This window comes from Barbatula barbatula (assembly GCF_947034865.1).
Source record: "Barbatula barbatula genome assembly, chromosome: 8".
Taxonomy (NCBI): domain Eukaryota; kingdom Metazoa; phylum Chordata; class Actinopteri; order Cypriniformes; family Nemacheilidae; genus Barbatula; species Barbatula barbatula.
In genome coordinates, this window is record NC_136771.1 from 21,351,134 (window position 1) to 21,364,595 (window position 13,462).

Here is a 13,462-nt window from a genome sequence, read left to right on the forward strand (position 1 = left end):
AGAACACTGTGGGGTCAAACGTGCGCCTTCTGGTAACGCAGAAATTTCCCCGTAATCACTTTCCCAAACAGTCCCCCGTGTCTCCACACAGGCCCCTTTTAGTTTGTTAAAGCGCTGGAACTCCAGACTTGGGAAAAGAGGAGCAGCATATGTGTCAAATCTGTCGCCAAAGGGCCTTTTATTAATCCAAGCCCGACTTCTGCACGTTTGATATGGTTGGCTACATTTCCACGGGTTAACATATCACCATGGGAATTCGAGTCAGAGTCAGGAAATAGGCCATTTAATGTATTTTATTCATCCGTTTGCCCGTGAGCGTGATGGAGCAATTGAATTGTCCTCGTTTTTACACTTTCAAACTGAACTAATTTCCCTCCAGTTTAAACTGAGAGAGCGCCGTGTTGCCACCCGACTGGTCCAAGTGACGCTCCAAATTGCGGCCATTCTTGTTCTGCAAGCGCTTACATGTGGAGGTCAGGTTAATACATTTGGCGGATATCACACCAAAGACTTGTAAAACATTAATATTCACGTGCGAAGAGCTGTTTGTGCGCGTGAGTAAGTTTTTATTCGCTTATTCATCACAACAAGCGATTCGACACAGAGCTAATCCCCAGTGAGGATGGCAGATGACTAGTCGGAAGCGCGTGAGAACACTCGCACCCAACGCAAAGAAAGCGGGTGACACTAAGGGGATTTAAGAAAGGCACTTAAGCAGATTACCTAAAACTGATGTTTCGACCTGGCACGCAATATTCCATACAACCATCATTCCCAGATGCACACAACGTGATCGAATTCTAAGAGGTTTATAAAAAGGATAGCATCACTGATTAGTTGAAACACAGTAAAGGTATGTTATAATATTATTGAACGGAATGCATTTATGAAAATATACAGTTTATTATATAGGTTCAGAAATTATAAAAACGACCATTTGAGTGAAAGTTAAGCTGTTTCTAAATTATGCCCTCTCATCCTTTGTTGAGGCGCGCTCCAGAGAGAGAGCGAGAAAGCGAGAGAGAGGGGGACGGGGGGAGACCCTAAAGGGCGGAGTTATCCACTTCCTTCCTCCCCTTCATTTAATTGGGATCTATAGTGGCTCTGTGTTGAATGGTCAGTCGCAACGAGAAGGGGTAGCGCATGATTTGGGAGAAGCGTTTTCTGAAGCCCTGGCTCTAAAGGGGGTTTTGCTATTTTGGGTTAGTCAGTCAAAGAGTGTCTTCAGACAGCGGGAGACAGATACGCGCACACAGTTTCTCCAGACGGAGGTTGCGCTTCCAGTCTCTTGATACGCGCAACAGATTTCTCCTTGGTGACAGGGGGATATGTCCTTTTGTTATTAGTGCCAGTGCTTGTTTCAATCTCCGGCACTCCAGATCTCTTCATTTTCTAAGATGGTGGAACATCTTTGACGACATTTTTTCTCTGAAATTTGGACTGGATGTGTTTTTGAAACGATATCAACGCATGCAAAGGACCGAGACAGCACAACAAAGAGGCGACAATCATTCTGGGAGTTTATTTCGGTGCCTGCTAGATATTTCTGTACACCCAGCATGGATAACAGCAAGGGCACAGTGTTCTGTGCCACTTTTCTCAAACTTGCTGTGCTTTTGACATTGGCACGTCATGCCTCGGCTAAAACTCTGAAATATCAAGTGTACGAGGAGCAGAATGTCGGTACAGTCATTACTAGACTTAGAGAAGATGTTGCTGATGTTTTATCGAAACTTCCGAGCTCGATACCCTTGCGATTCAGAGCCATGCAGCGCGGCAGCGCATCTCTCCTATCCGTGCGCGACCAGGACGGCGAGATCAGCATCAGGACCAAAATAGACCGCGAGAAACTGTGCGAGAAGAATCTAAACTGCACTATCGAATTTGACGTTCTCACCCTTCCCACGGAACACCTACAGCTGTTTCACATCGAAGTGGAGATTTTGGACATTAACGACAATGCGCCACAGTTTGCCCGCTCCGTCATTCCCATAGAGATATCAGAGACAGCCGCTGTGGGCACGCGCATTCCGCTTGACAGCGCCACCGATCCCGACGTCGGGGAGAACTCTTTACACACGTACTCTCTGACCCCGTCTGACTTCTTTAAGATTGATATTCTAACCAGAACCGATGGCGCGAAGTATGCAGAGCTCGTGGTGCTTAAAGAACTGGATAGGGAGGTGCGTGCGAGCTATGAACTCCAACTCACAGCCTCAGACAGGGGCGTTCCCCCCAAATTTGGAAGAACGCTGCTTAAAATCACCATAGCTGACTCGAATGACAACAACCCGGTTTTTGAGAAGCCATCTTATGTGATAAACCTGGTTGAAAATTCATCTGTAGGCAGTTTGCTTATTGATTTAAATGCCACTGACCCAGATGAAGGGACAAATGGAAAAATCGTTTATTCTTTTAGCAGCCACGTATCCCCAAAAATTTTAGAGACCTTTAAAATTAATTCTGATAACGGTCAGTTAACTTTGACAAGGAAGGTGGACTTTGAAACCACAAATTCGTATGACATAGATGTTCAAGCTCAGGATATGGGCCCCAACTCAATGCCTGCCCACTGTAAGGTCATAATAAAAGTGATTGATGTAAATGACAACAAACCTGAAATCAGTATTAACCTGATGTCCACAGGCAATGAAGAGATAGCTTACATATCAGAAACTGCTCCTGTAGATACCTTTGTGGCTTTGGTGAGGGTAGATGATCTGGATTCTGGGTTGAATGGAGATGTGGAGTGTCGACTACACGGCCAGGGTCACTTTAAACTCCAGAAGACATATGAGAAGAATTATATGATCCTCACTAATGTCACTTTGGACAGAGAGAAGAGGTCAGAGTACAGGTTGAGCGTTATAGCAGAAGATATAGGCTCTCCAAGTCTATCCACCATGAAACACTTCACCGTGCAGGTCCAGGATGAAAACGACAACGCACCAACATTTGAAAAGGCCAGATATGAGATTTCCAAGGCAGAGAACAACTCTCCAGGAGCTTATTTGTCTTCAGTCCGGGCCTCAGATCCAGACCTGGGCCCAAATGGCCAAGTGAGCTACTCCATACTTGAAAGTATGGTCCATGGTAGCTCCATCTCCACTTACGTCACCATTGACCCATCCAACGGAGACCTTTATGCATTGCGTACTTTTGATCGCGAAGACGTTAGTCAGATCTCCTTTCTGGTCCAGGCCCGGGATTCCGGAAGTCCTCTGCTTCGAAGCAACGTGACCGTAGTGCTAACCATGTTGGATGAGAATGATAACAAACCGGTCATCATGATGCCACAGCTGTGGAACCACACCGCCGACGTTCCAGTTTCCAAATATGCAGAGGCGGGTGACATGGTGACTGTCGTTAGGGCTATAGACCGTGATGCTGATGCCAACGGAGACCTCTCCTGCTCCTTCATAGGTGGCAACGATGCAGGTTACTTCAACATAGATGCTAAAACATGCGAAATTCGCACCAACGTCAGCATGCAGGACATTCCAGTGGATCATGTGGAGTTGACCGTGCAGGTAGAGGACCACGGAGCACAACCTCTGAGCACAAGGGCCCTGCTGAGACTTTCGCTTTATGAAAATATTGAGAACCACATGAACCCACATCTAACGGGTGGCGGAACAGCAGAGAGCCCTCTGGATATTTCCATGATCATCATCATCTCGCTTGGAGCAATCTGTGCCATCTTGCTCATCATCATGGTGGCCTTTGCTCTCCGCTGCTCACGGGAAAAGAAAGACACTCGTTCTTACAACTGCAGGGTGGCTGAGTCCACCTATCAACAACACCCGAAAAAGCCCTCAAGGCAGATACACAAAGGCGACATCACCCTGGTTCCCACTGTCAACGGGACCCTACCGATACGGGCGCACCATCGCTCACCCGCATCCTCGCCCGGACCTGAACGGGCCCTCATGGGCAGCCGACAGAGCCAACACAGCCGGCAATCGCTGAACAGCTTGGTCACGATTTCCTCCAATCACATTCCTGAGAACTTCGCCCTGGAACTTACACATGCCACGCCCCCCGTGGAGGTAATAGATGTTTGCTCACGTTAACCTAAGAAATAAATTCTCAATGTCTATCACATTTTTACATCCATTTGTGTCAACATAACATTCACGTCATTGTGTGGTGTTCTAACACTTTCATTTGTGCGTGTGTACGTGTGAATGGGTGTTGTGTTCCATCAGTATTTATTTTTATTTATGTCATCTGTTTTTGCTATAGCAAGTCTCACAGCTCCTTTCAATGCTCCATCAGGGTCAGTATCAGCCGCGGCCAAGCTTCAGAGGGAACAAATACTCTCGCAGCTACAGGTAAACTTACAACAAACTAACCCATACTACGCTCCAAGCTCCAACTCCTTATATGGGCATGATGTGCTCGACATAGTGTAGTGGAGTAGATGGGTAGTGATACTCAACCTGTTGTGCGGTGCTGGTCTGATCGGATTGGATGATAGGTATCCTAAAATGTTTGTGGTAGAATAGGACAGAACTTCCCTGTTGCCGTGGTCACCCACGTTCGCAGATCCTGATTGGACTGCTCCTCACATGAGGTCATAGCTTGCTTTCCGTGCCTTTTTTTGTTCCTCTCATCTGCGTTTTGTTCTGGGATCATGTCATTTTATCCTGTGCATATTGTGGCGACCATTGTTCCATATAATGAGACATTTTAATGATTTAAAAACATGCTGGCATTTGTGCATGGTTTTGCCTTTTTGGCATGCATGCATCTGCTCATGTGAGTCACACATTTTGGGGGTCATTTATGGGTGTGGGAAAAATACAGCATTCTAGAAAGACTGCACTGAGTCACTGTTTACATGACAGTTAAATATGTTCATAGTCTGCACCAGTTCAAATGATTTTTTTAACTGGTGCACATGATGGGTGGGGCATGTGCTCTGCATAAGTGCATGTTCATAGACTGTATGCAATGCATAGAGATTATTGTGGTTAAGTTTGTGTTGAATAGGAACTAAACATGTGTTATCTGTCTTAGTGGAAATCTGTTTGCATGAATGTGATTGAGACATCAAACTAAAAATGATTTTTAAATGATTCTTTCACTGTAACTAATGTTACCATTTGTATTCTGAAAATATGTTTCAAACAACACACATACACTGACAACTTCTAACTGTAAGGTTTTATGTCAACATTCACACAGGTACGCCCTCCAGGACATGGATAAGTTTAGTTTGAAAGATAGTGGGCGTGGCGACAGTGATGCGGGCGACAGCGACTGCGAGATGGGCCGCGATTCGCCCATCGACAGGTTGCTAGGCGACGGCTTCGGAGACCTCTTCCACAGTGATGGGCACCACCGTCTCCACCCTGGTGAGAAAACAATCTCCTGCTGGTCTTTATGTTTATGTGTGCCTATGCTGAGCACCTTTTTATCACCGTGAATGATGACATTCATCAGCTTGTGCGCATAGCTCATTGAACAGTTTATGATGCAATATCTATCACATGTTTATGGTGACTTGCTGCAGTTTATTGCAATGCAAATATGTGCATCAGGATGACCTGTAAGTGTCTGACTAGTGTTTTCTGGTCTAAATGTCTCACAAATTAGATCTCATAATGTCTCAATTGTTGCTCATAAGCAGCAATGAAAAATATTCATGTCATGTTTCTGTCATGTTTTCTCCTCAAAAATTAATCTAAAGAAATTAGGATTTTAGTTACAGAAAGTTCTCAACATTTCCTGAGATATGAAAGAGCAACCTGAGCAATGAGCAATAAGAAAAACAAAGAGAAAACAAGAGTGGGAAACGAGAATATAGAATAAGAAATGAAGAGGCATGAGAAAGGATTTTGGAGGCGGGTGGGTTGGGGCTGAGCTGAGCTGAGGAGCTCTGAAGAGAGAGAGTTTGTCATTGGCTGACATCCTTTGTTAAGCTAGATTATCATTCATTACTTTGCCGACGCCGCCTCGCACGAATCAGATATGGCTGAGGTTTTAGAAATGACAGGCACAGGAGAGAGGAAAAGTTGAGGGGGTGAAAAGAGGGGACAACTGGAAAAGAGGAAAGACAGAAAATTACAATAAACTGCTTTAGTGAGGGAAGAGGTGAAACACTAATCGATGTTCACAGGTTGCTATAAAAGAGAAGAAGCGGGGCTGAAACACAGCCCCTTGGGGAGAGAAGTGTGTGCATGCTTGTGTGTGTGTTTAACTGCATTGTGAAAGCAATTATCGTGAATTTTCTTCACTTCAGACTTTGAAAGCACAGAGCTGTCACTCAAAGAAGAGAATGAATACGAGGAAATAATAGTCCAATCCACCACAAATACACACATTTACACTGTCTTAGGCTGAAGAGAAAAAGCGAGTGATTAAACAGACACAGGGAAAGGTAGTGGTTACAAAAATATCACGATTGCAGCCAAACACCACAAAATTCAAATGCTTTTTGCTTCATTTTCATGTGCGTTTCGAGGACAAAAGCACAGTCAATCTGCAATTATATGAACGCAGATGAGAATAGCACTGCTCAGAGGTTGCTCTTTTATTTACAGAGACTTAATGAAACACATAGTCATAAAATGGGGATAAAATAGCTCAGAAAATATAGACTTTGTTGCAAATCCTAGCTACAAATTCGGAGGAGGTGAAAACGGTGACAATCAAACAATGATTGGGGTTGGGTGAGGTGTTGTATCGTCCTTTTCTTTTGCTTATTTGCTTTTGGCCTGCCCTAGTTCTTTAAGAGCACCACATGACACCTATGGAGCAGCAGCTTATCACATGACAATCCTTTTGAGCTACATGAAAAAATACGGATTTTGGTATAGTTAGAGATTTTCAAATTACATTACATTTCCCTCGTCTCGCAATCCCAGTGCTCCAAATCGTCATTAAAAATGTAAAATGATCTTCATTTTTCTACGTTTTCTGAGAGGTGCACCTTCCTTGGTCTTTCCTAATACAAACTGGATGCATGTCCATTGGAAGCAAAGCATTTTAAAACATGCAGGATTGTGAAAATAAAGTGTTGGATTGATGTTAAGAGAGTTATAAAAAGAGAGATAAAGTGCAGGACCTGATTGAATCGCGTTTAAAGAGCTCAAAAAAGAGTTATTAAGAGCTTTCATAAAAAAGATGGGTCAAAAAACAGATACAAGCCATACAAAAGTTTGTCCCCCCAAAGGACAAAAAATTATTTACATGATTCACATAAATGACAAATGTTTTATTCAAAACGGCGAATTTAGCCGAAAAGCGACTATTTTGCAGGTATGAGAAAGGGTTGAGTTGAAATCGCAGAAATTTGGCATAATCAATCCCAGATGTTGGGATGTTAAGATCTTTTCTGAAACTGGAGACTTATACTTTTTAGATAGCTTTCTGTTGAATCTCTTGTCTGAGCGATCTTAAGGTTTTTTGGATGTAGCTTTTAAATGTGATTTTCCTCACTGATTTTTCCTCACTGAGAACTATATTTTTCTCTCAACAGTCATGAAATTGTGTACAGAGGAGTGTCGTGTGTTGGGTCACTCTGACCAGTGCTGGATGCCATCTCAGGCATCCTCAGATTACCGCGTTAACATGTACATCCCCGGAGAGGAGAGCAGGCCTCAGGTCCTAGAGGATGACCAGCAGTCCATCGACTCGGCTAAGAAGAGCTTTTCAACCTTCGGTAAGGACCACGAGGAGGAATGCGGTGGCTCTCTGCTGTCCGAAATGAACAATGTCTTCCAACGTCTCCTGCCGCCTTCTTACACCGAGGTCAGAGATGCTGACGAATGCACTCCCCTGCCCTCATCCTCCACCACCATGGAGATAAGAAAGGGCTTCCTGCCGGGTAAGGCACCTGGGTCTTCCGCGGGCTCTGTCTACCCTCAAGGTGTGGCCGTTTGGGCAGCCAATACTCACTTTCAGAACCCTGGCGGTGCTGTGACGAGCGGACACAGCTCAACCAATCACGCGGCATCGCAGGCGCATTTAAAATGGCTGCCGGCGATGGAGGAGATTCCAGAGAACTACGAAGAGGATGACTTGGAGAGCGTGCTCAGCCAGCGGCAGGGAAAACGCAACGACACGAGACACGAAGTTGTCAATGCTAGCGAACTGGTTGCCGAAATTAACAAACTACTTCAGGACGTACGCCAGAGCTAAACAACAATAATCTGTTGAAGAACATCTCCCTCTCTCATTCTTGTTCACTTTGTTTTCGTCGAGTGAAATAATCATTTCAAGAAGGAGAGAGGGAGAAAGTTCAGCGCTGTAGCCTTGATCGAGTCGCTTGTGAAAACGTTTCGTTGATATTGTTTACTTCAAAATTGAAAGACTTTTTGGTCTTTTTGTACAAACGTGAACACAATGTGATTGTACACCTGCCTTTTCATTTTTATGTTTTTTTTACTTCATATTTATATATATATATGTATATATATGTTTGTACAGAAAGCAATACAAATGTCTATTTTTATATTTCAATGTATGCATGTATGTCAAATCAAATCAAGATTTGTTTATACAACGGAAAACGGTTCATGTGTGTGTAAGGATACACAGTATACAAACTATCGTCAGTGGTCTAGTTCTCAGTTATTATTGTGAACACTTAATACTCTCAGTAGTGTAAGAAAGGTGCTCTCTTTCAGTGGTTTATGCTTCAGCCATGAGTGACTGTGAATTTCTCTTGAGACTTTACAAGGACTCTTTGTCAACAAACCTTTCCCATACGATTTTACAATAATGTTGCATTGACGACTTTACAGTTCTGTTGCATTAAAATGTACATTTGAAAATCTCTCTTCTGTTTGTTTCGGTCTGTCTGCTTCACATTCATAATTTTTCCCGAATCAGGAAAATTTCACCCTTATTATTCCTATGAAAGCATTTTTATTGCCTTAAAAGTTGTTTAAAAATGAACTAGACTGTATTTATCAACTCCTACAGGATGTGTTGAGCTCCATGATTCTCATTACCAACATGAATCACCTTTTTATGGTCTCCAGCACTGCTGCTTTTACTGGGAGCTCCCCCCCTTGAGCAGAGCAGGTATTGCAGTATATATAAAACATTTCATGACATTTACTAGTTGGAGTGCAATTCAAATCCTCCCGTAAAGATTTGATTCATTACTTTATATGAACGTACATTTGATCAAGAAATAACATTTAATGATATGTCTGATGACTAAAACCCACTCACTTTGCTGTCTTTACAGACCTAAAGAGATAATTCTGCCACGAGTAATCAGCCATAACCCCATGTCATAAATTATATCTCTGTGTAATTACCTCATAGCGAGATTATGGGTTTACGTAAAACCAAACTATGCTTCCAAAATTTTGGTCGCATCTTTTCGGGCATGTTCACGCATAATATTTAGCAAATAATAATCATTGAAGTCGAATCTTTGGTGTTTGTATATGTGTATGTGGTTGTGTGTGTGGTTAACACCTGTTGGCGTGTATTATTTAACAGCAGGCAGATGTTGAGGATTAGTAGTCTGGACTGTAGCCAGTCGATGTGATCCAGTGTGGATTAATCTACTTGCTCTAATCTAAATGCTCACACATTTCTATCTTTATCATCTATCTATCATCTGTCTGTCCGTCCGTCCATCCATCCAACCATCCACCTACCTTTATACCTATCTCTCTCTCTCTCTCTTTCTCTCTCTCTCTCTATCTACTGCATTGACCACACAACCTTGATCTCTGGTTCTTCTTCCCATAGCACTGACTATAAACTAGCTCTAAACGTGACAGTTGTTAATGCAAGTCAGTTAACCTCAACACGTTCCCTACAATTAGTAAATTGCTTTGCATGAAAGTGTTGGCCACACGGGCGATAACTAATCATAAGGAAAGTGTACAATAGCAAATGAACACTATCCTGTTAATCCTGTTCCTGTGTGTAGCAGGTGCTAATTTACTTCAGGGTCAGTCTGATGCTCTTCCTCTCTGGTGAGCATCACGTTCGGTGTGAACCTCCTGTCCTCTTGCTGATGATCTGTCTGGGTAAACATGATGACGACCGTATACTATGGTCTCATTTACTGAATATTGCATGTTTTTAAGCCACTGCAGTGGCACACTGCATGTCAGCTTTACATTTTAAACGAATACAGGATTTCTTTTAACCAAAAGGTTCACTCATGCACTCATGTCATTTGAAATCTGGGTTTCTTTGAAACACAAAATGAAAAGTAAGGAATAATTGTTCATTCTGAATTTGGGTGCGGCTGTGGATTGGCAAAATTCTAAAAAGCGTATAAATATCATAAAAATAGTTCCTTCCTGAAGCTCATTTGCATTGGTGTACATTGGTGTATCCAAATGATGCGCAAGGAAGAATAATTACATTTCATCTCCACCAATTCAGAAATGTCATAAAACAACAAATTTGCATATTCAAAAAGCCTCTTGTCTGTCATTGCAAAAATGGCATCAGATGGACTATTTTTATTATTATTTTATATATACATATATATATATATGTATATATATATAATTTGTTTATTTATTTATACAGTAGCTATATATACAATAATGTGGATTTAAGTTTGTTCCTGCAAATGGGGGTCCAAACAGCAGTCATAAACCACAGCCAATACAAATACTCACCACTGCTTAATTAAATCAACAAATGAAGTCTGTAATCCTCTCACATTTTTAATACAGTAATTAACACTGTAAGTGTGGGGAATCTAAATTCGTAGCTCTTTTTTCCGTCTGTGAATTTATTTTGTGTGTGTGGGTATGTGGATGGTGGATAATCTGTGTGGTGTTAACACCATTTCGTTTCTCTTTATTATTTTGTTCGCACAATTGACAAGACGTCTGTTGCATCTCAGTTGCGCCTCTGACAGCCAGCTGTATTATTAAATACTTTTAAGTAAGAAACGGTAATATTTCGCTTGACTATCAATTTGCGAGTTCATTTCCAGTCCTTATAAATATAATGGTAAACCAGGCTTACTGTTCTTAAAGGGCTGGTTCACCTTCAAAATGAAAATCCTGTCATCGTTTACAAACCCCCTTGTCATTTCAAATCTGTATGACTGCAGAACACAAAGAAAGATATTTAGAAAAATGTTGGTAACAGAAAACCGTTGGTCCACCTTTGGCATTGGCATTGGTTTCGTGTCCATACAGTAGAAGTCAATGGGAACCAACAGTTTTTGGTTGCCAACATTTTTCTAAATATCGTCTTTCGTGTTTTGCAGAAGAAAGAAAACCAGACATGTTTGAAATGATAACATAATAGGTAAATGATGACAGCGTTATCATTTTAAAAAATAAAGGAAGATTTAGGTGTGGGAGGGATCTTGGAAGAATTGTCACATGGGGATAGCTATGCGGCTGGTTGAATATGTTCGTGAGATGATCAACAGGACAGAAGGATGAGGCACCATCCAAACGTATGTTTAAACCATTATTAAAACACAGATATTCAAAATATCAACTGGATTCTGTTAATTACAGTATCATCAAGGTGTCATCGCCGGACCAGGCTCGATAATGTCAAACATTTAACAATTCTTAAAATGTCACAAGCAGCCATTGGCAGACATTAATGTGGCCTTGCAACTACCTTACACAAGGTAGTCTATCCATTATTCATGTCTATTACTGCAGCAAGAACTGTTGTTAGATAAAATTACATTGGTCTATGAGAAACCGTGACCTCGCTGCAAGAATCAGTATTCATAACCTCGGACAATTCAGCAATTCAATGAAAAGACAGAGAGAATAAAGAAGCGGCGGAAAACTTGCGAGAGGGGTCACATGTTGTTAGACTTGAAATGCTGCTATTAATGTTTGGTAATGTGCTTCGTGGGCATGCATAAAAGAGATTAACGCTGCATTACCAAATCATATTTACTGAAGCACTATTTGCATAATGGAGTGTGTAATGGAATTTTTACGTGCACTTTAATTTGATAACTTCACAAATGGTAAGTATTGGTGCTTGTCTATCAGCGTGGGTTTATAGTCACATCACTGTACGCTGCACAATAGAAAAGGTCATTCAGACACATTCAGAGACGCCAGTGTCCAGCAGGGGAAATGTGTAAATGTTTGCTTTGCAACTCAATTTGTACCTCTTTAGGTAAAAATAAGACAAAAGAGAGATAGTCAGGTATTTTTCACTTGGGTGAGTAAACAACCACATGGCAAAGCTTCCTCAGAATTATGTCATTCAAGATCTGTATAAGACTCTTTGGTGAAACGCAAAAGAAGATATTTTAGTCTCAGTGGTTTTGTATCCATTCAATTGAAGTCAATGGGGCCCCAGTGTTCTTCAAAACGATCTTCTTCTGTGTTCTGCGAAATAAAGAAAGTCATTCGGGTTTAGAATGACATGAGGGTGAAAAAAAGAAAAAGAATTGGGTGAACTATCCCTTCAACAAAATAAAAACATCCTTGCAAACATTAACCCACACTTAAATGGACGCTTAAAGTGATTGCTCACCCCAAATTCTGAAATTCTGTCAAGTATATTTGTGAAATGCAAGCATTGCATTTTATTGTCAGATCGCTGCATACTCCCACAAAAAAGCACACAGAGCAAAAAATGATGAGGACCCACAATCTGCTGTTACCTTTGCAAGAAGGGACACATCTCTACATCCACAGCTCATTCAATCCAGTCACACACAACTAAGCTTTTAATAAGATTTTCCTTCTTTCACAGAGGAGCTATTTGTCATCATATCTGCCTAATGAATTGACTTCATCCTTTTCTTTTTGTCTCCTCCGTTTGATGAATTTACTATGGAAATTACCACAAGGACCCTCGGGGAGGGGCCCGTTGAGGATAACACACATATTAGGGACCTTATATGTCTGTGTGTGTTGACTGAAACGAGGGAAATGAACAGGCATAGATTCTCTAGAGATGTGGGTTTGTATCTCTGTTTACAGCTGGTATTACCGTGACAATTCATCTTGGGCGATCCCATGTGATCCCAAGTGGTCAAATGAGACAGATGTTGGTATGCATCTCAAATGTATTTACATGAATACACAAAGGTGGTTCTTTATTCACATGAATGCTTACATCAGTTTTGTGCATGCATAGTTAATGTGTGGGCTTAGCCAAATGTTTTCATCCAATCATCATTTCAAACCTGTATGACTTTCTTCTAGCAGAACACAAAAGAAGATATTTTGAAGAATGTTGGTAACAGCCCCCCATTGACTTGCATTGGTTACAAACTGTTACCATCATTCTTCAAGATATCTTCTTTTGTGTTCTGCAGAAGAAAGTCAAACAGGTTTGAAATGACAAGAGGGCGTTTAAATGATGACAGAATTTTCATTTTGAAGGCGAACTTCTCCTTTAAGCATATTTGGCAAAGTTTAAAATCCTTGATTTGGAAAAACTGGGAAGGATTTTTTTATGCTTATTTTTAGGATTGGACAACCTTATATAGAAAGGCAGAAAGCAAGATGAATTATAATTTATTAAT

The 13,462-nt window shown here is 41.5% G+C and overlaps 1 protein-coding gene across 2 annotated transcripts; it reads left to right on the forward strand.

Moving 5' to 3' along the window:
- The first annotated feature begins 1,154 nt into the window (after positions 1-1,154).
- On the forward strand, positions 1,155-8,696 carry pcdh18a (protocadherin 18a). Of its 2 annotated transcripts, none has more exons than XM_079461976.1 (4): positions 1,155-4,049; positions 4,246-4,334; positions 5,191-5,360; positions 7,487-8,696. In XM_079461976.1, the coding sequence occupies exons 1-4, from the start codon at positions 1,560-1,562 to the stop codon at positions 8,146-8,148; spliced, it is 3,411 nt and encodes a 1,136-aa protein (XP_079318102.1). In that variant the 5' UTR covers positions 1,155-1,559; the 3' UTR covers positions 8,149-8,696. The 2 variants fall into 2 exon arrangements, with proteins under 2 accessions (XP_079318102.1, XP_079318103.1); XM_079461977.1 differs by having other exon boundaries at positions 4,279-4,334.
- Positions 8,697-13,462: the final 4,766 nt, after the last annotated feature.